The sequence below is a fragment of the Rhinoraja longicauda genome, chromosome 13, assembly GCF_053455715.1.
Source record: "Rhinoraja longicauda isolate Sanriku21f chromosome 13, sRhiLon1.1, whole genome shotgun sequence".
NCBI classification, from domain to species: domain Eukaryota; kingdom Metazoa; phylum Chordata; class Chondrichthyes; order Rajiformes; family Arhynchobatidae; genus Rhinoraja; species Rhinoraja longicauda.
Window position 1 is genome coordinate 46109840 of NC_135965.1, and position 19778 is coordinate 46129617.

Consider the following 19778-nt stretch of genomic DNA (forward strand, 5'->3'; position numbering starts at 1 on the left):
AAGAAATGGGTGATGTTTCAGGTCGAGACCCTTCTTCAGACTGAAGAAGGGTCTCGACCCGAAACGTCACCCATTCCTTCTCTCCTGAGATGCTGCCTGACCTGCTGAGTTACTCCAGCATTTTGTGAAATAAATACCTTCGATTTGTACCAGCATCTGCAGTTATTTTCTTACATGATGGTTATACAGAGATACAGCACAGCAAGTCCGTGCTGAACATCAAGCATCTATATTTACTTGATCCTACCTTAACATTAATTTTAATCCTCCCCCCGGCCCATAAACTCCACTCTCTCCCCACCAAAGATCAGATATTCTACCACGCATGTACAGACTAGGGAAGTCATGCAACACTTCATAAACACAGGGCCGCATAGTGGCGCAGCTGGTAGAGCTGCTGCCTCACAGCACCACAGACTGAGGTTCAACCGTGACCCTTGGATGCAGTCTCTGTGGAGTTTGCACGTTCTCCCTGCACTCAGTGCTTTCTCTGGATGTTCCAGTTTCCTCCCACATCCCAAAGATATGTAGGTTGGTAGGTTAATTGGCCTCTGTACATTACCTTAAGTGTGTAGGGAGTGGATGCAAAAGTGGGACAAGAGAGAACCAATGTGATGGATGATTAGTGATCGGTGCGGACCAAAGGGCCTATTTCCCTGTTGTATCTCTAAACGAAACCATAGTCTGAATCCGAGTTGCTACAATGGTGAAGTAACTGCTCCATTTGCTTCTCCAATTAACCCACACTAGCACAAGCGATAACATCTGCCCCAACCAGACTTGAACCATCAGTTTAAGTTAAACGCTGCTCGATAGTTACTTAAATTATGACTTTCCTCTTTTTTCAGCAAGGGTTTAAGATTTGCAATTTTCCATCCTCCAGCCCTATCCTGAACAGTTAGACTATGTCAGATAATTGCCAGGGGCTCTCTCTGCAGTGTCCACTATTGATTGTCTCACTAGGCATACATCTATCCCATCTAGACTAGGGTGATTTCAGTATCACTGAATGGTCACATCATGGAAGTAGACTATTCATCCTATCAAATCCATACCGGTTGCATCTAAAAACAATCTGCCAAGTCTCTTTCTCCAGGCCTCCACAATAATCCTGCAAATTCATTCCTTTTATAGTTATTCAGTTTCTGCTTGAATCTGCCCCCACTGTTATCCATCACAGTGCTTTCCAGATTGCAACCACGAAAGGCAAAGCATTTTATTTTGTTTCTTGTGATTCTTCCAATCGAGATCTGTGTCCACTTGAGTCTCTTGCCAGAATGAAGCTCAGACCATATGGTTTTTCAATCATTTTCTCAAACTGTTTTGCCAACACCTGCTCCATATCCACCCTAATCGTTCCTATCCTGCACCGTGACCAAGTGTCTTTTAAATGTCATAATTATACCTGCCTCTCCCTCCTCTCGCGGCAGCTCGTTCTATATACGCACCATCCTCTGTGTGAAAAGCTTGCCCCTTAGTTCCCCTTTTAAATCTTTCTCCTCACATCTTCTAGCTATGCCCTCTCGCTTTAGACATCCCTTGGGAAATAATGTGGCTATTTACCTTATCTATGCTTCTCATGATTTACCTCTAACAAGGTCACCCAAAGACATACAAGAAGCTCGAGTGACTCAGCTCAGCGGGTCTAGCAGCATCTCTGGAGAAAAGGACTAGGTGTTGTTTCGGGTTGAGACCCTTCTTCAGACACACCTCAGCTTCCTATGCACTAGAGCAAGAAAGGCTCAGCCTATCCAGTCTCTGCTTATGGCTTAAACCCTCCAGACCCCATAACATCCTTGTAAACCTTCTTTATGGGTGTCATCCAGTTTAATAACATCATTCCTATAGCATAGTGACAGAACTGTGCGCAGTCCTCAAAGCCTGGCCTAACCAATGTCTTTTATACCTGCAATATCATATTCCAACTCCTGTAAGTACTCTGAATGATAAAGACAAGTTTGCCAAATGCTCACCAACCTGTCCACCTACGTCATCACCTTCATGGAGATATGAACCTGCACCCCTAGCTCTCCCTGGCCTTCAACTCTTCCCAGGGTACTACCATTATCTGTGTTCGTCCAGGCTGGTTTGTATTACGAAAATCCATTTCTGTGATCATGTGGGACTCCTGAAATTCCGTTTCCTCTGGCATCCTGAAACTGTGTTTGTTGTTAGATTAATGTTACTCTTAATTACATCATGAGATGGGTAGTAGGAGAATCTGGGTGGAACTGATAATCGTATGAAATCATAAACAGGTAACAACACAGTGGCGATTGGGATTGCAGGGATTGTTTTGATAGATGGCATAGAATTGATGGGCCGAATGCTTTTCTTTTATGTGGTAAGAGAATTTTAAAAACTGGTATATTGTCTTACACTATTTTATGTGGTTCTATTTTAACCTTTATCATTACAGCCAAACAGAATTAACCCCAACTTCTATACTCAATACTCTGATTGATGAAGGCCAATGTGCCAAACGCCTTTTTGACCACCCTAATCTACCTGCGACTCCACCTTCAAGGAACCATGCACCTGCACCCCTGTATATACAGCTGCACTTTCAAAGACCCTAATCCAATAATTCAATCATTATTCACAAATAAAATATTCAAGTGAACATTCAGGTACGAACAACACTTTGAAAATTGTAATAAATTGCCAAACACTTAATTTTTCATTTTAAGGAAGATTAAAAGTTCACCACAATGATTTGACCAACTTGAAGTTTACTGTCCGTGATAAAAGAAACGAATAGCAATCTCAAAATCTAAAAATGAAATTGAATGCCATTACCTTTGTATTCCTGTCCATTTTCTTTCTTTGAAATATGGGTTAAGGACCACTGCTTTTAAGTTGAACTCAAGTTTAAATGTTATTGAATTTGTAAAAACAAATAAACCTCGATTTCCTACTGCTACTCCATGAATTGTAACATCAAAAGCTTGGTCGGGATAAAGACAAGGTGAATGGTGAACACTAACATGCAGATGCAATACACGGTCAGTGTCCAGAAGGACTTGGGCACACTTGGATACAAATCATTAATAGTCAACCTGCATGTAATTCAAAGGCATATAGTTTATTTCAGTTTAGTTTATTCAGTTTAGTTGTAATAATATGGGTATTCTTACCCGGGGTAGATCTGTAATACTGTGAACTCTAGACTCCCTATCCAAGAAAAATATATATTTGAGATAAGGAGAGTGCAACAAAGGTTGATTAGATTGATTCCAGATCTGGGAATCCATTACTTCCCTCATTCACTCGCTCTTGATCTCTATTGTATTGCAGGCATTCTTTGTTCTCTGCATCCCTCGCTCTTATTTACAATGTATACAAGACATTCTGTCAATATCCAGCTCACATGCTTTGTTCAAGTAGGGTGGCCATGACTGATCAATAACCAAGAATCAAGTTCAGTCATCTCATTGAGAAATTCAGTTTATTAACGTCCATCTATTGACTAATTTTTCTTCTCTGAGAAAAAAGGCTAAATATCCATTATTCTCTCATCCACTGGGTGACCTACTGCCTGTCCTTTTCGTCTTTTCTTCGTTATTTTTGGTGTGTTTAAAAAGTATGTGTTAATGTTCTCTGGTTTGTTTTATGTGGGGGGTGGGCAGGGGAAACTTTTTTTTCAATCTCTTACCTTGCCGGAGATACGATTGTTTTCTGGATCGTATCTCCGGCCACTCTGCGGCCTACCATCGTGGAGCTGGAGGCCTTGCCTGGGACTGACTTTGAGCCTCACCGCAGGCGTGAACTTACCATTGGAGCCGATTCCTTGCCTGGGATCGACGCTCCAGCCGCGGCCTGCGGAGTTTAACATAAAGGAGCTCGCAGTCTTGGGTTGAGACCGACGTCGGGAAGCTCCAAAAGCCACACGACGTTCGACAAGCCCCAACCTGGGGTAGATCGCCTGGCACGGGGAACCTGAGATTTCCCCCCGATGCAGGAGCTTGATCGCCCCGACAAGGAGGCCCGCCGCCGGCTACAGGAGTAAGATCGTCCCGTCAACGGAAGGTTAGAGGTCCCCAACCGCTGGAGGACAAAGAAGGGAGAGATTGAACTTTTTTTCACCTTCCATCACAGTGAGGAATGTGGAGGAGTCTCTGTGATGGATGTTCATGTTAAAATGTATTTTGTGTGTTCTGTTGCTTTTTATTGGGATGACTGTATGGCAAATGAAATTCCTCATATGTTGCAAAATATACTTGGCTAATAAAGTATGATTACGATTTATGATTATCCTCACCAACCTGAAGCTTCAACTGTTTCTGTCTGCAAACGCTGCCTGGGTATTTTCAGCAATTAGTTTTTTTGTCATTCCAGGATACATGGTCAGCTTCCTCCTCTTCCATCCCCTCCTTTCAGCATTTGAAAACTAAATGTCAGTTATAATAATTAAAAGTTTCCAAGAAAATTAAGATTTATAGAAGGATACAAATATCGAGAGCAGCCGTGGGACTCTGGGCATTTTCAAGCTCGCGGAAAGAAATTTCTGCAGTTTCAACTTCAAATCAGAAGTCCAAGAATCCTGAAAAGTTAAATTAACAACAACTGCCATAAGAAAATAAGAGTATGACAAAAAAGTGGCTTTTTGTGAAGCTTGCAAGGTAGAATTTTTTTTAATGACCTGGAAAGCCATATGATATTCTAGACTTTATATATTAAGTTATTGGGAGGAGTTGTTATAGATATAATATCCCCTCACTCACTTTCCCTACATTAGCTGAATACGGTTTGTCGAGAACTAGTAGAAAGTGATAGTCAGATATCATATGTTTAATTTCAACAATAATAAGTCCATTGTATTTTGTTGATCTTAAAATAATAAGAGACAACAATTACTTCACTATCTTCTTATTATTAACAAACAAAACATAAGGTTACTTGTAAACATCAATTGCCAAAGACACTTTTGGAAAGCTGCTGGTGTATATCCTCTTGGAGTTTGTCATCAATGGCTGTACTTATTGTGAATTGTCACAGCAAGCTGGCACAGGCACTTTTGCCAATCTATTCCATCATGAAAGTAATCCCTCAGCATTGTTTTGTGCATTGTTTTGTCTGTAGTCACAATGGAACGTGTTCTATTTTGATAGTTTGCATTAATAAAAGAACCACCTTCTCAGCTAGAAACCTAATGTAAAATTCTTATGTGTACTTTAGCTTTTCACTTTTCTTGACAGTTTATTTTTGCCTGTTTTATTGTTTTCTCTCAGATCACCTCAGCCTAACTAGACTGATTATTGGCACCATCTTGAATCCTAAATATCATAAATAACTAAATAATAACATCCTAAATAACTTTACATTCTCTTGCAAATCTGTACTGAAAAGAACAGTGTATGCAACATTTACTCAGGAGTGCTATCCTGCTATCCAGCGTTAACTACTGTTGCCCAGAAAACCTAACCTGAAAATCTTGGTTTAAATAATGAAACAATTGATACTCCTGCAGTGATGCAATCTAACCTCGATGTGGAAAGAAGTCGCAGGCCTGGTCCTGAACCTTTGAGATAAGAGGCCCAAGGGGACAAAGAACATTTATTCCGTGAAAAACTAAACAATACAGGAACTTTCAAAGCATAGGAATAACAAGCCATGTTCCACACTAACAGCTGCAATAAAAATATGCTCATTTCTACAGCTCCCGCAACAATCTAAAAACTTTACAATTATTATATCCCTCTGAAGTGTAGTCTTTGCATTAACATATCAAATGTTCAGTCATCCCAAAGACAGCAAGCCCCTCCAAAACAACATTGTGATCATGACAAGATAATCTACTTTATTCATTGTTTATCAAGGGATAAATATAAGTCAGGTGTCTGCAGTCAGAACTCCCAGGACTTCTCCCTCCCGCCTGTATGCCACCGTGCTGCTGCCTCTGGTCTGTCCAGCTCATGAGACGGACACTGCCTGCAAATGGAATTGTCTGTATTCCATGGCTATGTCAGTCTCGCGCTGAACTAATTGATGGGACTCAAATACTAGTTCCCTGATGTTTATGAGAAGCATTTTTCAGGCTGGAAGGAACAAGACACAAAAAAGGCACAAAATACAGGAGTAACTCAGTCTGAAGAAGGGTCCCGACCCCCAAAAAAAACATTCCATGTTCTCCAGATATGCTGCCTGACCCGCTGAGATACTCCAGTACATTGTCTATATGGTGCGACGAACAAACAGCACATGGTCTGTCTGGTTTTGTTTTTCCACTGAATGTAGTGATGCTGAGTGGATTTGCTCAGCTATTTCAGAGGGCATTTGTTAGTCAACCACAGAGATTAGTCTGGAGTCATAAACATGCCAGATCAGGCAAGCATGGCCACCGTCTTTCCCTCATCTGGCAGGGACACCTCACGGCTGCTGCGGAGAGGTCGAGACCGAAGCCTTGCGGGTCGGAGCCCACGGCCGACGGAGTCCACAGCCGACAGAGAGCCCGCGGAGTCTGGGTCGTCAGTGAGGCCGTGGAGAAACCGAGGCCGGAGCCTCGCGGCCGGCCCCTGGGTCGACGGAGCCCGCGGCCGGGGCCTGGGTCGACGGAGCCCGCTGCTGGGGCCTAGGTCGATGGAGCCCGCGGCCGGGGCCTGGGTCGACGGAGCCCGCTGCTAGGGCCTGGGTTGGCGGGAGCCCGCTGCTGGGGCCTGGGTTGGCGGGAGCCCGCTGCTGGGGCCTAGGTCGACGGAGCCCGTTGCTGGGGCCTGGGTCGACGGAGTCCACTGTCGGGGCTTGGGTCGATGGAGCGTGCTGCTGGGGCCTGGGTCGACAGAGCCCGCTGCTGGGGCCTGGGTCGATGGAGTCCACTGTCAGGGCCTGGGTCGACGGAGCCCACTGCTGTGCCCTGGGTCGGTGCCACAGAGGCGTTCAGAGATACCCCTTAAGAATAAGGGGTAGGGCTTTTGGAATAAGGGATAGGCCATTTCTAGCAGTGGAGGCCAATTCACTGGATGTTTTCAAGAGGGAGTTAGATTTAGCTCTTAGGGCTAAAGGTATCGGGGAGATGTGGAAAAAGCAGGAAGGGGGTACTGATTTTGGATGATCAGCCTTGATCAAATTGAATGGCAGTGAAGGGCCGAATGACCTACTCCTGCACCTATATTTCTATGTTCTATGTTTCTATGACGAGAGGAGGAACAAAGGAGGACTGGGCATGGGGGGATTGAGGGGGTGGGGGAGAACAAAGGGGAATCTGGCGCGGGGGTACTTTGTAACTTTGTCAGTGCCCTCTACATGGCGACTATTTGCATACGCTGGGTGTGCAAGCAAAGAATCTCACCGTGATTTGTCACATGTGACAGTAAAGTATTCAGTTAGTCATTCATTCATCTAGATGGATTTTTGCAGTCAAGAATACTAAGACCAATACTGGAAATGACTGAACATAAAAAATTTAAATGCCATGGTGGGTTTTGTACTCACAAGATAGGAAGTATAATTATGAAAACTGTTCATGCTTAAAATTTATCCATCACGCATCACCGGCTAAAATAAATTAACATACGGCCACCTCACTGCTGATTTTTGCAAATCTTCTAATATAATTCATTGGTAGTAAAGCACTCTGAGCTGTCCTGAGCACATGAAATTACTGTTGAACTACAAGTACTTTCTTTCTTGTTCATTATCTGGCAATGTAAAGAATGGGAAATATTATAAGGGCAAAGTCTATGTATATTTAAATTTTAAAAGTCAATAGGTTTTGTTCTTCACACACAGAATATATTCATGATCTCAATTATCATGAAAATGGACACTGGTATATTCTCAGATTATTTCAATGGACCAGTAAAATGATACAACAATGACATCCAAAATTGTTTAGAGAAGTTATTGAAAAAAGGATTGGACTCTATGACACCAGATACATTATCTCGCAGAAGTATCCCGAGGAACGTAATGCCTTGTCAGCCTTTTCCACCTGTGGCTCCAATGGAAAAATGCCTCCTCTGTGAGATTTAACCCATCTGCAGAGGAATGCAAAGACAGTATTGCATATCTAAACGTCACATCAGCAATAGACAACAGGACAAAGAGCAGCTCATACCTGAAACAGCTCCTTAAAAGAGGGGTGTATAGTGGGGTTGGGGACGAACGGCAGTGCATAAAAGGGCAGGAATTCTGTTGTTTGGCTTAATGCTGCCCCTCTCGTTTCCAGGTACATTTTGAAATGAGAGGTTCTTTCTTCCACATCATCTTTGCCCTGTTGAAAAGGCATTCGTTTTTAAGCGATGAAGTTCAACTAACCATGTTTCAGTTTACACACTTTAATTACTGCTTGTAACTTTTGAGGTGATGTTAGAAAACTGCCATTCGAACAAACTTTACAATTAGATTTTTCTCTAAAAATTTCCCTTCTGATTTTCTTCTTTCACTGCTCAAGGTGAGATCAATGGGTTATTCCAAATCTGTAACCTACCACATATTCTGAATGAACATATTTCACTTTTATAATATTTATGCACCATATCTCAATATTATTATGCATTACATTAACATTCTGATGAGAAGTTTTATTCTAAATGAATGGTCTTTAAAAGTTACCATTTTCTACCTTTCAGAAAAGAAAAGACAAGGGTTGAAGTACCAACTACGATGAATTATGACCACGTTAAGGGGAAATTTCAAAGCAAAAACAGAAAATGCAGAAAATATGTAGTAGATAGGTCATATCTGTGCGAAGAGAAGCAGAGTCACCACTTCAGGGCTGAGAGGCTTTATTAGAACTGAAAAGGAGAATACTTCTGCAGGTGGCAGAGGTTTAGATGGTGGACAGGATGGGAGAGAGGACCGTCTCCTGTGAGGCCTCTGTGTTGCTCACTACCATGTCCAAGACACAGTTCCGGAGCCTGACGTACTGTGGTCGTTCAGTCAGGTAGTTGACTAGTCGATGCAGGACACCAATAGAGCATCCACCCGTATCTTCGGCAGTTTGCTCCCTCCCTCAGTTTTGGGCATGCTATTTCTTTAACAACATTAATAATCACCTAGGTCTCGCAGAAATTATTACATCTCAAATATAAAATTAGTAAGAGTTGAGAGAATCTTGAAATATAAGTTTCACCAGCAAAGAAATATACTTTGCCATCAAATTTGTAGTTGATGTCTTTACAAGTATAGAGAATTTAAGAAAATATTCCACATTTCACTACACATTTATGTGTATGTGACAAATAAATGACTATTGACTGTATTACCATGCGTAGAAGCAAAGATAAGGAATGTTCAGCAGAAGTGGTGAATGAAGCTATGGAAGGTAAGATGAAGGTGGGACAGCACCATCTGCTGGATGCAATGTTTAACAACATACCACGAGGTGGCCAAACCAGCACACTCCACACAAGGAAAAGGATGACTTAGTTACTTCAACAGAATCCACTGTTTACAATGATAAATCTACTTGCTTTGGTATTGGTATGAAGTGCCCCTCATGTATACAGAAAGCAGTAACAACCAACCATGCCTATGCCCTCACAAATATAGAGCGATACATCATGGAAATAAGATGTGGATATTTGTCAAATTTGAACTGGTGATTTAAGGGGTGCAGTAAGGCTCAGTGCTGGGCCCCTGTTATTTACAATATATATATATAAACGATTTAAACGAGGGAATTCAATGTAACATCTCCAAGTTTGCGGATGACACAAAGTTGGGTGGCAGTGTGAACTGCGAGGAGGCTACGAGACTGCAGGGTGACTTGGATAGGTTGGGTCAGGCAGCATCTCGGGAGAGAAGGAATGGGTGACGTTTCGGGTCGAGACCCTTTTTCAGAGTCTGAAGAAGGGTCTCGACCCGAAACGTCACCCATTCCTTCTGATTTTAGATGATCAGCCATGATCATACAGAATGGCGGTGCTGGCTCGAAGGGCTGAATGGCCTACTCCTGCACCTATTTTTTCTACGTTTCTATGTTTTCTAGTACAATTTAAACCATTTAAACCGATGATCTAAATACATTGGTGTTGAGAAAAAAATTTCAACTTGGCAGCTACTCCTGTAAATGTTCTCAATACTAAACACTCCAAAGGTAAGGACAGTACAGATTAGATGCCTCCTTTACATCCTATAAATACTGTTTAACTCAAGCATTAATTTTAACGGAGTGAATTAACAGCAAGAAGAAAACTTTAATCCATAAATTTATAATTGCAATATTTTTTATAAGTATGCTTCCAAAAAGCAATTGTTCAACAACTAACCTAGTAAATATTGGAAAAAGAAGTCTAATAAAATGTTTGAACCAAAAAATATCACTACAAGAACAATTTTTTTAATTAATATTTTTGATTATATACATTAGCAGAAGAAAGATAGATATTTTTAAGTACAAAATTCACCAAATTTAGTAAGAATCTATTAGCCATCTGAAACTATTAAAATGAACGTCACTGTTTATATTTAACTCACAAGTTTTCCCCCAGCATTCTTCAGAGGATAGATGGCAAAATGAACATGAATGTAAAACTCCAGTTTCTGAAGGACTTGATCATTTTCTCGAACATGAGGTGAAATGTGCTGCTCCCAAAGTTTGAAGAATGCCTTTCTATTTCCATCATCAAATGCTTCAAATAAATCTTTCTGTTGAAATATGGGAAAACAAAACATTTTCATCTGCTGTTTAAAATATACTGCAATATTCTGAAAATAATCCGTTTCAAAAGAAGTAGAAATAAGGAACTGCATATGTTGGTTTACAAAAAAAGATGCAAAGTGCTGGAGTAACTCAGGGGTTCGGGTTGGGACACTTCTTCAGCCACTTCAGTCTGATGAAGAGTCCTGATCCAAAATGTCACATATCCATGATCTCCAGAGATGCTGTCTGACTCTCTGAGTTACTCCAGCATTTTGTGTCTGCTTCAAAAGAAGTTTATTCGTTCTTGGGGTTTGGAGTTCCTTGTTTATCACTTAGGGATTATAGACTAGTTAGCCTGACATCGGTGGAGGGGAAGGTGCTGGAGTCAATTATAAAAGATGAAATAGCGGCACATTTGCATAGCATTAACAGGATTTGTCCAAGTCACAATGGATATACAAAGGGGAAAGCATGCTTGACTAATCTTCTGGAATTTTTTGAGGATGTAACTAGGAAAATGGACAAGGGAGCGCCAGTGGATGTAGTGTACCTGGACTTACAGAAAGCCTTTGATAAGGTCCCACATAGGAGATTAGTGGGCAAGATTAGAGGACATGGTATTGGGGGTAGGGTACTGACATGGATAGAAAATTGGTTGGCAGACAGGAAACAAAGAGTAGGGGTTAACGGGTCCCTTTCAGAATGGCAGGCAGTGACTAGTGGGGTACCGCAAGGCTTGGTGCTGGGACCACAGCTATTTACAATATACATTAATGACAAATGAAGGGATTAAAAGGAACATTAGCAAATTTGCAGATGACACAAAGCTGGGTGGCAGTGTGAACTGTGAGGAGGATGCTATGAGGATGCAGGGCGACTTAGACAGGTTGGGTGAGTGGGTTGATGCCTGGCAGATGCAGTTTAATGTGGATAAATGTGAGGTTATCCACTTTGGTGGCAAGAACAGGAAGGCAGATTATTATCTGAATGGTGTCAAGTTGGGAAAAGGGGAAGTACAACGAGATCTGGGTGTCCTTATTCATCAGTCACTGAAAATAAGCATGCAGGTACAGCAGGCAGTGAAGAAAGCTAATGGCATGTTGGCCTTCATAACAAGAGGGGTTGAGTATATGAGCAAAGAGATCCTTCTGCAGTTGTACATGGCTCTAGTTATCGAAACTTAAGATTATTAAGGGATTGGACACGCTAGAGGCAGGAAACATGTTCCTGATGTTGGGGGAGCCCAGAACCAGGGGGCACAGTTTAAGAATAAGGGGTAAGCCATTTACAACAGAGATGAGGAAAAACCTTTTCACCCAAAGAGTTGTGAATCTGTGGAATTCTCTGCCTCAGAAGGCAGTGTAGGCCAATTCTCTGGGGAATCAAGGGAAATGTGGTGAAGGCAGGAACGGGGTACTGATTGTGGATGATCAGCCATGATCACAGTGAATGGCAATGCTAGCGCAAAGGGTTGGATGGCCTACCCCTGGCACCTATTGTCTATTAGATTATGTCACTTATTTTTAAGATACAGGCATCACTGGCTCAACCAATAATCATTAACAATGTCTATTTGACCTTGATAAGGTGTTGCTGAGCTACTTTCTTCAACTGATGTCATTGTACTGGCAAAAGCATTGAAATAATCTTGTTGATAATGAGTTCTAGAATTTAAACCCACTGATAAAGGAACAGAGACGATTTATTTCCCAAAGACAACATTGTGCATGAATTATAGGGAACCATAAAGATGTATGGTTCTCATATGCTTATTGCCATGTCCCTTTTGTTGGTACAAATTATGTCTTGGTTGCACAAAGGACTTTTGGCAATAATATTGGGGGATTAAGGTCTTGATTTTTTGGGCTTAATATGTTTATCTGAGTTTCAGGCATATTATGAGAGTGATCAGCCATGATCGCATTGAATGGCGGTGCTGGCTCGAAGGGCTGAATGGCCTACTCCTGCACCTATTGTCTATTGTCTATTGTCTATTGTCTATTATACCGCTGCAAGTAAGAATGTTGTCCTACTGCTTTCCGTGCAAATAACAATTCAACACTGATTTATTCACAAAATGCTGGAGTAACTCAGCAGGTCAGGCAGCATCTCGGGAGAGAAGGAATGGGTGACGTTTCGGGTCGAGACCCTTCTTCAGACTGAACGTTGTCTTGAATTTTTGCAGATACCATCGAAGTAGCTTTAGCAGAGAGGGTAAATACATAGGGAGGTGAAATGAATTAAGATCAAACTGGCTGCTTTGTCACGGATGTTGACAAGCAGACGTGGAGAAGAGTCCATCACATTCCTGGATTCTGCCTGATTGATGATCGAAATGTTGTGAGCAGTACAGAGGTGACTTGTTGCTGAATGCCCCTTCTATGATCAATTCATCTACATTTCTGATCATTTGAGATTTATGGCGTTTATCACTTCTAAACAGCCAGTAGTAGTGTTAAAACTGTTCAAATAAACATTGAACACCAGCCATATTGAATCATATTGAATGGCGGTGCTGGCTCGAAGGGCCGAATGGCCTACTCCGGCACCTATTTTTCTATGTTGCTCTGTTTCTATGACACTGCGCCTGGAGTATTTTGCACAGTTTTGGTCTCTTTACCTATGAAATGATATATTTGTTAGAGAGGGAGTGGAAAGAAGATACACCCAATAGATTCGAGAGATGACAGGTCTTTCATGTAGAGCTTAGTCAACCTGAAACGTCACCCATTTCTTCCCTCCCAAGATGCTGCCTGACCCGCTGAGTTAATCCAGCATTTTGTGTCAAATGAGAGGTGATCTCATTGAAACATTAAGAATTCTATAGTGTTTCACGGGGTAGATATGGGAAGGATGTTTTCCTTGACTGAGTTGTCTAAAACTAAGGTCACAATTTCAAAATAAGGAAAAGCTCATTTAAAAACAAAAGTAGGAGAAATCCTTCACGCAAATCCTTAGGATTCTCTCTCGCAGAATGCTGTGTGGCCTACTCATTGATTTCAGCCAAAGCTCAAATCAATAAATTTTGGACATGAGAGCGATCAAGGAATTTGAGGCAATAGGGGCAAACAATGGTGCCGATTTAAATCCATGATTTTATTGAATGGCAGATCAGTCATGACAAGCCCAATGGGCAATTTCTGCTCCTACACTTTTTTTTTACGGTTAGTTAAATAAAAAAAATCCTCACTACTTATCACGAGCTAACCCAAACATGCTCATATACTTTTAGAATGTAGTAATTAATTGGAGTCCAGGTTAATTTAAAAATCTCATTTGATGGTACAAAGAACAAACTTTACCTGAATGTGCAAAGTCTTAACATTTTGGCCAGCGCTCACTGGTGCTTTTGGGATTGTCTTTCCCTTGTTTTTGCATTCCTTATCAAAGATATTCACAGTTTCTTCAAAAGCTGCAAACCTTAAATACTGAATGAGAAACACAAACAGTTTAAGGTTTTGTTTTTATTAAACATGTTACATTTTATATTGGGAAAAAGTAAATGTCATTATTAGTGACAGTACGTGAAGACAAATCTAACTCCGGTTCCAAATAAGAAATATGATTTTATTTAAGCACTCACGTAATTTAGTACATCAACTATTAATTCAATTTAGATTTTGTACCAATAGACCCTTTTTCCTCAAACCAATTCACAATAAACAAGGGTCGTAATTTTCTGTGGTGGGACATTTGCCATTATTTTTATAATGTTTTTATAATGCTCAATAACAATTTTATAATTGCTATTGAGGGCATGCAGCGTATGTTTACTAGGTTACATCCCGGAATGACGGGACTGTCATATGTTGAAAGACTGGAGCGACTAGGCTTGTATACACTGGAATTTAGAAGGATGAGAGGAGATCTTATCGAAACGTATAAGATTATTAAGGGGTTGGACACGTTAGAGGCAGGAAACATGTTCCCAATGTTGGGGGAGTCCAGAACAAGGGGCCACAGTTTAAGAATAAGGGGTAGGCCATTTAGAAAAACTTTTTCAGTCAGAGAGTTGTGAATCTGTGGAATTCTCTGCCTCAGAAGGCAGTGGAGGCCAATTCTCTGAATGCATTCAAGAGAGAGCTAGATAGAGCTCTTAAGGATAGCGGAGTCAAGGGGTATGGGGAGGCAGGAACGGGGTACTGATTGAGAATGATCAGCCATGATCACATTGAATGGCGGTGCTGGCTCGAAGGGCCAAATGGCCTCCTCCTGCACCTATTGTCTATTGTCTATTATGATTGCCTTTCTACACATCTTTTTCTTCATATTTGATGCGAGCATGTACTCATCACCTTCTGTGTGAAAAATGTTGCTCCTCAGGTTTCTATTAAATCTTACCTTAATATCAGTGAACTGGATAAATAATTCAAGTTAAGGATTACATAGAAACATAGAAAATAGGTACAGGAGTAGGCCTTTCGGCCCTTCGAGCCAGCTGAGTCATGGCTGATCATCCAAAATCAGTACCCCGTTCTGGCTTTTCCCCTATGATTCCTTTAGCCCTAACAGCTAAATCTAGCTCTCTCTTGAATACATCCAGTGAATTGGCCTCCACTGCTTTCTGTGGCAGATAATCTCACAGATATTCACAACTCTCTGGGTGAAAAAGTTTTTCCTCATGTCAGTCCTAAATGACCTATCCTGGTTCTGGACTCCCCCAACATCGGAAACTTTTTTCCTGCAAATTGTGAAATTAAAGTATAAATATGAGAAATTTTAATTAAAATGCACGAATACCATTCCAAATTTGGGCCAGAAAATAATGATGACGGAACAGGACGAAGAATGAGACAGGAAAAAGAGTCAAAATGGAAACATGGTTATTTTAATTTAAGTATCACATTTTAAAGATTTGAAATCAGTGCAAATGATAGTCCATGTTGTTTTAGTTTTCCGGAGACAAAGAAGTTGTAAATTACACCCATTCAAGGGAAATCAACTGACATGGACAAGATTTAACTTTCTGCGACATTTACTTCAAATCCACAATGAAAAAGACAATTTTGCACAATTCAATGCATTTCAATAGTGATATTGATGCTACAAATTTGGACAATTGCCAGCATTTAGTTTGGAAATCGCTTAACATACACAAGAAGGGTCTCGACCTGAAACGTCACCCATTCCATCTTTTCTAGATGCTCCCTGACCTGCTGAGTTACTCCAGCATTTTGTGATACCTTCGATTTCTACTAGCATCTCCAGTTATTTTCCTAACATACACAAAAACTTTTTCCAACCTACCTCCTTTATCAAATCATTCAGTTCAGCTTCATGCGTCAAGTTGTCCCCCATGATCCATAAATTGTACTTTCACCTCATAGCCAATCTATATTTTTATAAAATCAAAGTATAAGATCATGAAATATATCTGGCAGGGATTTGATAAGAAAACTGAGAACAAAAGGATAACTAGGGAGAGAATATGTCCCATTAAGGATCTGTGTGGTCATGTTTATGTGGAGCCACAGGAGATGGACGAGCTCTTTAATGAACACATAATCTGTTTTTACTGTGAAGAAGCTCATGGATGCTAGGGAAATCAGGGAAGAGAACAGCTATCTCCCAAAACATATTGACATTACAAAAGAGGAGTTGGCAGAATGGAAGCACATAAAGAAAGATTAATCCCCAGAGCCTGACCATGTGTTCCCTACAACATTGTGGGAAACCAACAAGAGAAATTGCTGGTACCAGGCAGAGTCTTTGGCATCATTTTTTGCCAGAGGTAAGGTACCAGAAGACTGGAGGGTGACTGATGTTATGCCTTTACTTAAGGAAAGCTGCAAGGTAAAGCCTTAAAGTTCAATTCAAAGCAAGAAGACCTCAGGAGTGGATGGTATTCATGTTGAAGTTTTTAAACCCAGCAATGAACAGTTTCAGTCATGAATCCACAATCTTATCTGGGAGGAGTCAATTATGGAGTTAACCATATCCATTTTCAAGAAAGGAGGGCAAATCTGATCATAATCGCTACAGGTGCTTTTACAGGGAAAGCCTTCATTATCATCCTCAACTGCCTTCCTTCAGTGGGCCAAACACAGTCTCCCAAATCATGGTGCTTTCCATCCAGATACACAGCAGATGTGATCTTCAATGTATAACAGCTTCAATAGAAATGCAGCCGTTCACTCACCAATAACCAATTGAGGAAAAGGCTTCAAGTAGACAAAAAGTTCACACTTGGCACAAGATTTGACATATTGTGAACACATGGAAGCCCAGTATAAAAACAATGCATCTCCTCAAAACCACCCAGTCACTCTTACCCTATGGGTGGAAGAGACTCCAGTTCCCACATTGGCATTCCCAGTCAGCCAGAACCAGAGTGGATACAGAGTGGATCAGTTCATTGATCATTGGGAACTGCCCAAGACCATATAGCCTAGCAAAAACAGACAATATTTAGTGCAAATTCTGTGCAGAATATATTAAAAGAATACATTTGCATTTCAAAACTCAAAACAACTTTCAACTGAAATCAGGTCTGCTCCTCAATGGTCACATTCTTTCTCCTAGCAAGTCTATTTACACAGTGTTACTTCATATCTGGTTCTTCCTATTTCCACATCAACATACTCTTCAGTTTTTCGTATTTGATTTTCCCTCCATCCTCATGTAAATCCTCACTAAATTCTTTATCTTAATTTATCCATCATTATGTTTATTATTTCCTGCCCTAATCTACTAACCTGTTATGTTATTGATCGATCTGCTCCCCTCCACTGCATTACCACCTATCTTGCATTTTGGACTCCCTCACATTGGTGGCACAGCTGGTAGAGCTGCTCCCTCGCAGTGCCACAGGCCCGAGTTCAACTCTGATCTTGGGGGCTGTCTATGTGGAGTTAGCACATTCTCCCTATCTAGGAAGTGGATGAGAAAGTGGGATAACTTAGCACTAATGTGAATGGATGATCGATGGTCAGTGCGGATTCAGTGGGCTGAAGTGACTGTTTCCATAGCTTTGTTATCCATAATCAACATCTCTACAACGTTTCTCCATCGTATGCATTATGGTATCTCCATTTGTTTATTCCGTCTACATCTCACATACTTATTCAACAGCTTCACTTTGTCTGCTTGCACAAAAACTCATCTTTCTGGTTGCTCCTCTTCTTCTCAATTCTAACTTGCCACATATCATCTTGGTCCTTGCCACATATCATCTTGGCACTTTCTCTAGCTACAAGTTCATATTTATCTTCTTTCCTTCCTCTCTAGAGTTTAAACCCTCACATTATTTTCTTCCCCTCCTTCCACAAGCCTTGGAAGAGAGGAGTAACTTAAAAGTAACGTAGATAAGGTGAATATAGTAACTGAATTTTGACAGTTTTCTAAATATCATAAAGTGAAAAACTTATAAAATGCCAAAATTAACTGCACACCAGAACCCCCTCCTTTTTCTCAGAGTAATAAGAGGATTAGAAAAGAGAACAATTGACAGAAACGCTAAGCTAATTTACTGCATGTTTGAAAACACATCACACACATCACAATATTGAATTACAAAAATTAGTACCAGTCTTTATATGACTAAAATTTCAACACTATTTTAATTTAAATAGGAAGCAAATCTCATCACTGAAATGTCTAAAAGGAATGCATGGTATTGCCAACCTATCTCCCTCCACCTTTGTCCAATGCTACTGACCATTGCACATCCGCTTCAGTCAGGCCAAGGCAATAGGAGGGGAAAAAAGGTCCCAATACAAAACTTCGTCTATCCGTGTTCTCCTGAGGTGCTGCCGAACCTGATGAGTTCCCCCCACAGCGGCCCCCACCCCCGGCCCCCCCTCAGATCCACACCCCCCCCTCACTCAGATCCACACCCCCCCCCCCTGGGCCGCTCCCCCCGCCCCACCTCACTCAGACCCACCCCTCTCTCAGACACCCCTCTCTCAGATCCCCCCCTCTCTCAGACCCACCCCTACTCAGACCCACCCTACTCAGACCCACCCCTCTCAGACCCACCCCTCTCAGACCCACCCTACTCAGCCCCACCTCTCTCAGCCCCACCTCTCAGCCCCACCTCTCTCAGCCCCACCTCTCTCAGCCCCACCTCTCTCAGCCCCACCTCTCTCAGCCCCACCTCTCTCAGACCCCCCTCTCTCAGACCCCCCTCTCTCAGACCCCCCTCACTCAGACCCCCCTCTCTCAGACCCCCCTCTCTCAGACCCACCTCTCTCAGACCCCCCTCTCTCAGACCCACCTCTCTCAGACCCCCCTCTCTCAGACCCACCTCTCAGACCCACCTCTCTCAGACCCCCCTCACTCAGACCCCCCTCTCTCAGACCCCCCTCTCTCAGACCCACCCGCCTCATTTACTCACTTCCCCCCTCCCTCACTCACTCCCCCCCTCCCTCACTCACTCCCACCTTCCCCCTCCCACCTTTCCCCTCCCTCACTCCCACCTCTCTCCCTCCCTCACTCCCACCTCTCTCCCTCCCTCACTCCCACCTCTCTCCCTCCCTCACTCCCACCTTTCCCCTCCCTCACTCCCACCTCTTTCCCTCCCTCACTCCCACCTCTCTCCCACCTCTCTCCCACCTCACTCCCACCTCACTCCCTCCCTCACTCCCACCTCACTCCCTCCCACTCCCACCTCTCTCCCTCCCTCACTCCCACCTCTCTCCCTCCCTCACTCCCACCTTTCCCCTCCCTCACTCCCACCTCTCTCCCTCCCTCACTCCCACCTCTCTCCCACCTCTCTCCCTCCCTCACTCCCACCTCTCTCCCTCCCTCACTCCCACCTCTCTCCCTCCCTCACTCCCACCTCTCTCCCTCCCTCACTCCCACCTCTCTCCCACCTCTCTCCCACCTCACTCCCACCTCACTCCCTCCCTCACCCCCACCTCTTTCACTCCCTCACTCCCACCTCTCTCAGACCCCCGCCTCACTCACTCACTCTCACACCCCCCCGTCTCTCTCTCACTCACTCAAACCCACCTCGCCGCCGCAAGGCCGCTCACCGGAAGTGCCTCCCTGGCAACCGTAGGCAGCGCCGACGTCAACAACAACATCCGACGTAAAGCGGCGCCTCGGCCCCACGCGCGGTACTAGCCCATCGGGAAGGGGGTGGTGGGGGGAGCGGTATTAGACCCATCCCGGGGGGGGGGAGGAGCGGTACTAGGCCCATCCCGGGTGGGGGGGAGCGGTACTAGTCCCATCCGGGGGGGGGGGGGGGAGC

The 19778-nt window shown here is 42.8% G+C and overlaps 1 protein-coding gene across 9 annotated transcripts in view; it reads right to left on the minus strand.

Moving 5' to 3' along the window:
* armc9 (armadillo repeat containing 9) overlaps positions 1–19683 on the minus strand; it is a 70874-nt gene extending 51191 nt beyond the window's left edge. For 6 of the 9 annotated variants that reach the window (XM_078410884.1, XM_078410891.1, XM_078410887.1 and 3 more), the window contains exons 1-6: positions 15833–15898; positions 13888–14013; positions 10420–10590; positions 8057–8212; positions 4451–4543; positions 2800–2824 (exon numbers count right to left, since the gene is read on the minus strand). In XM_078410884.1, the coding sequence (XP_078267010.1) occupies positions 2800–2824; positions 4451–4543; positions 8057–8212; positions 10420–10590; positions 13888–14013; positions 15833–15883 (622 nt within the window). In that variant the 5' untranslated portion in view covers positions 15884–15898. Of the gene's footprint in view, positions 1–2799; positions 2825–4450; positions 4544–8056; positions 8213–10419; positions 10591–13887; positions 14014–15832; positions 15918–16857; positions 16974–17280; positions 17304–18208; positions 18338–19537 lie in introns of those variants that run through there. The other 3 variants (XM_078410888.1, XM_078410889.1, XM_078410890.1) reach the window with 3 other exon arrangements.
* Between the last annotated feature and the right edge of the window lie 95 nt (positions 19684–19778).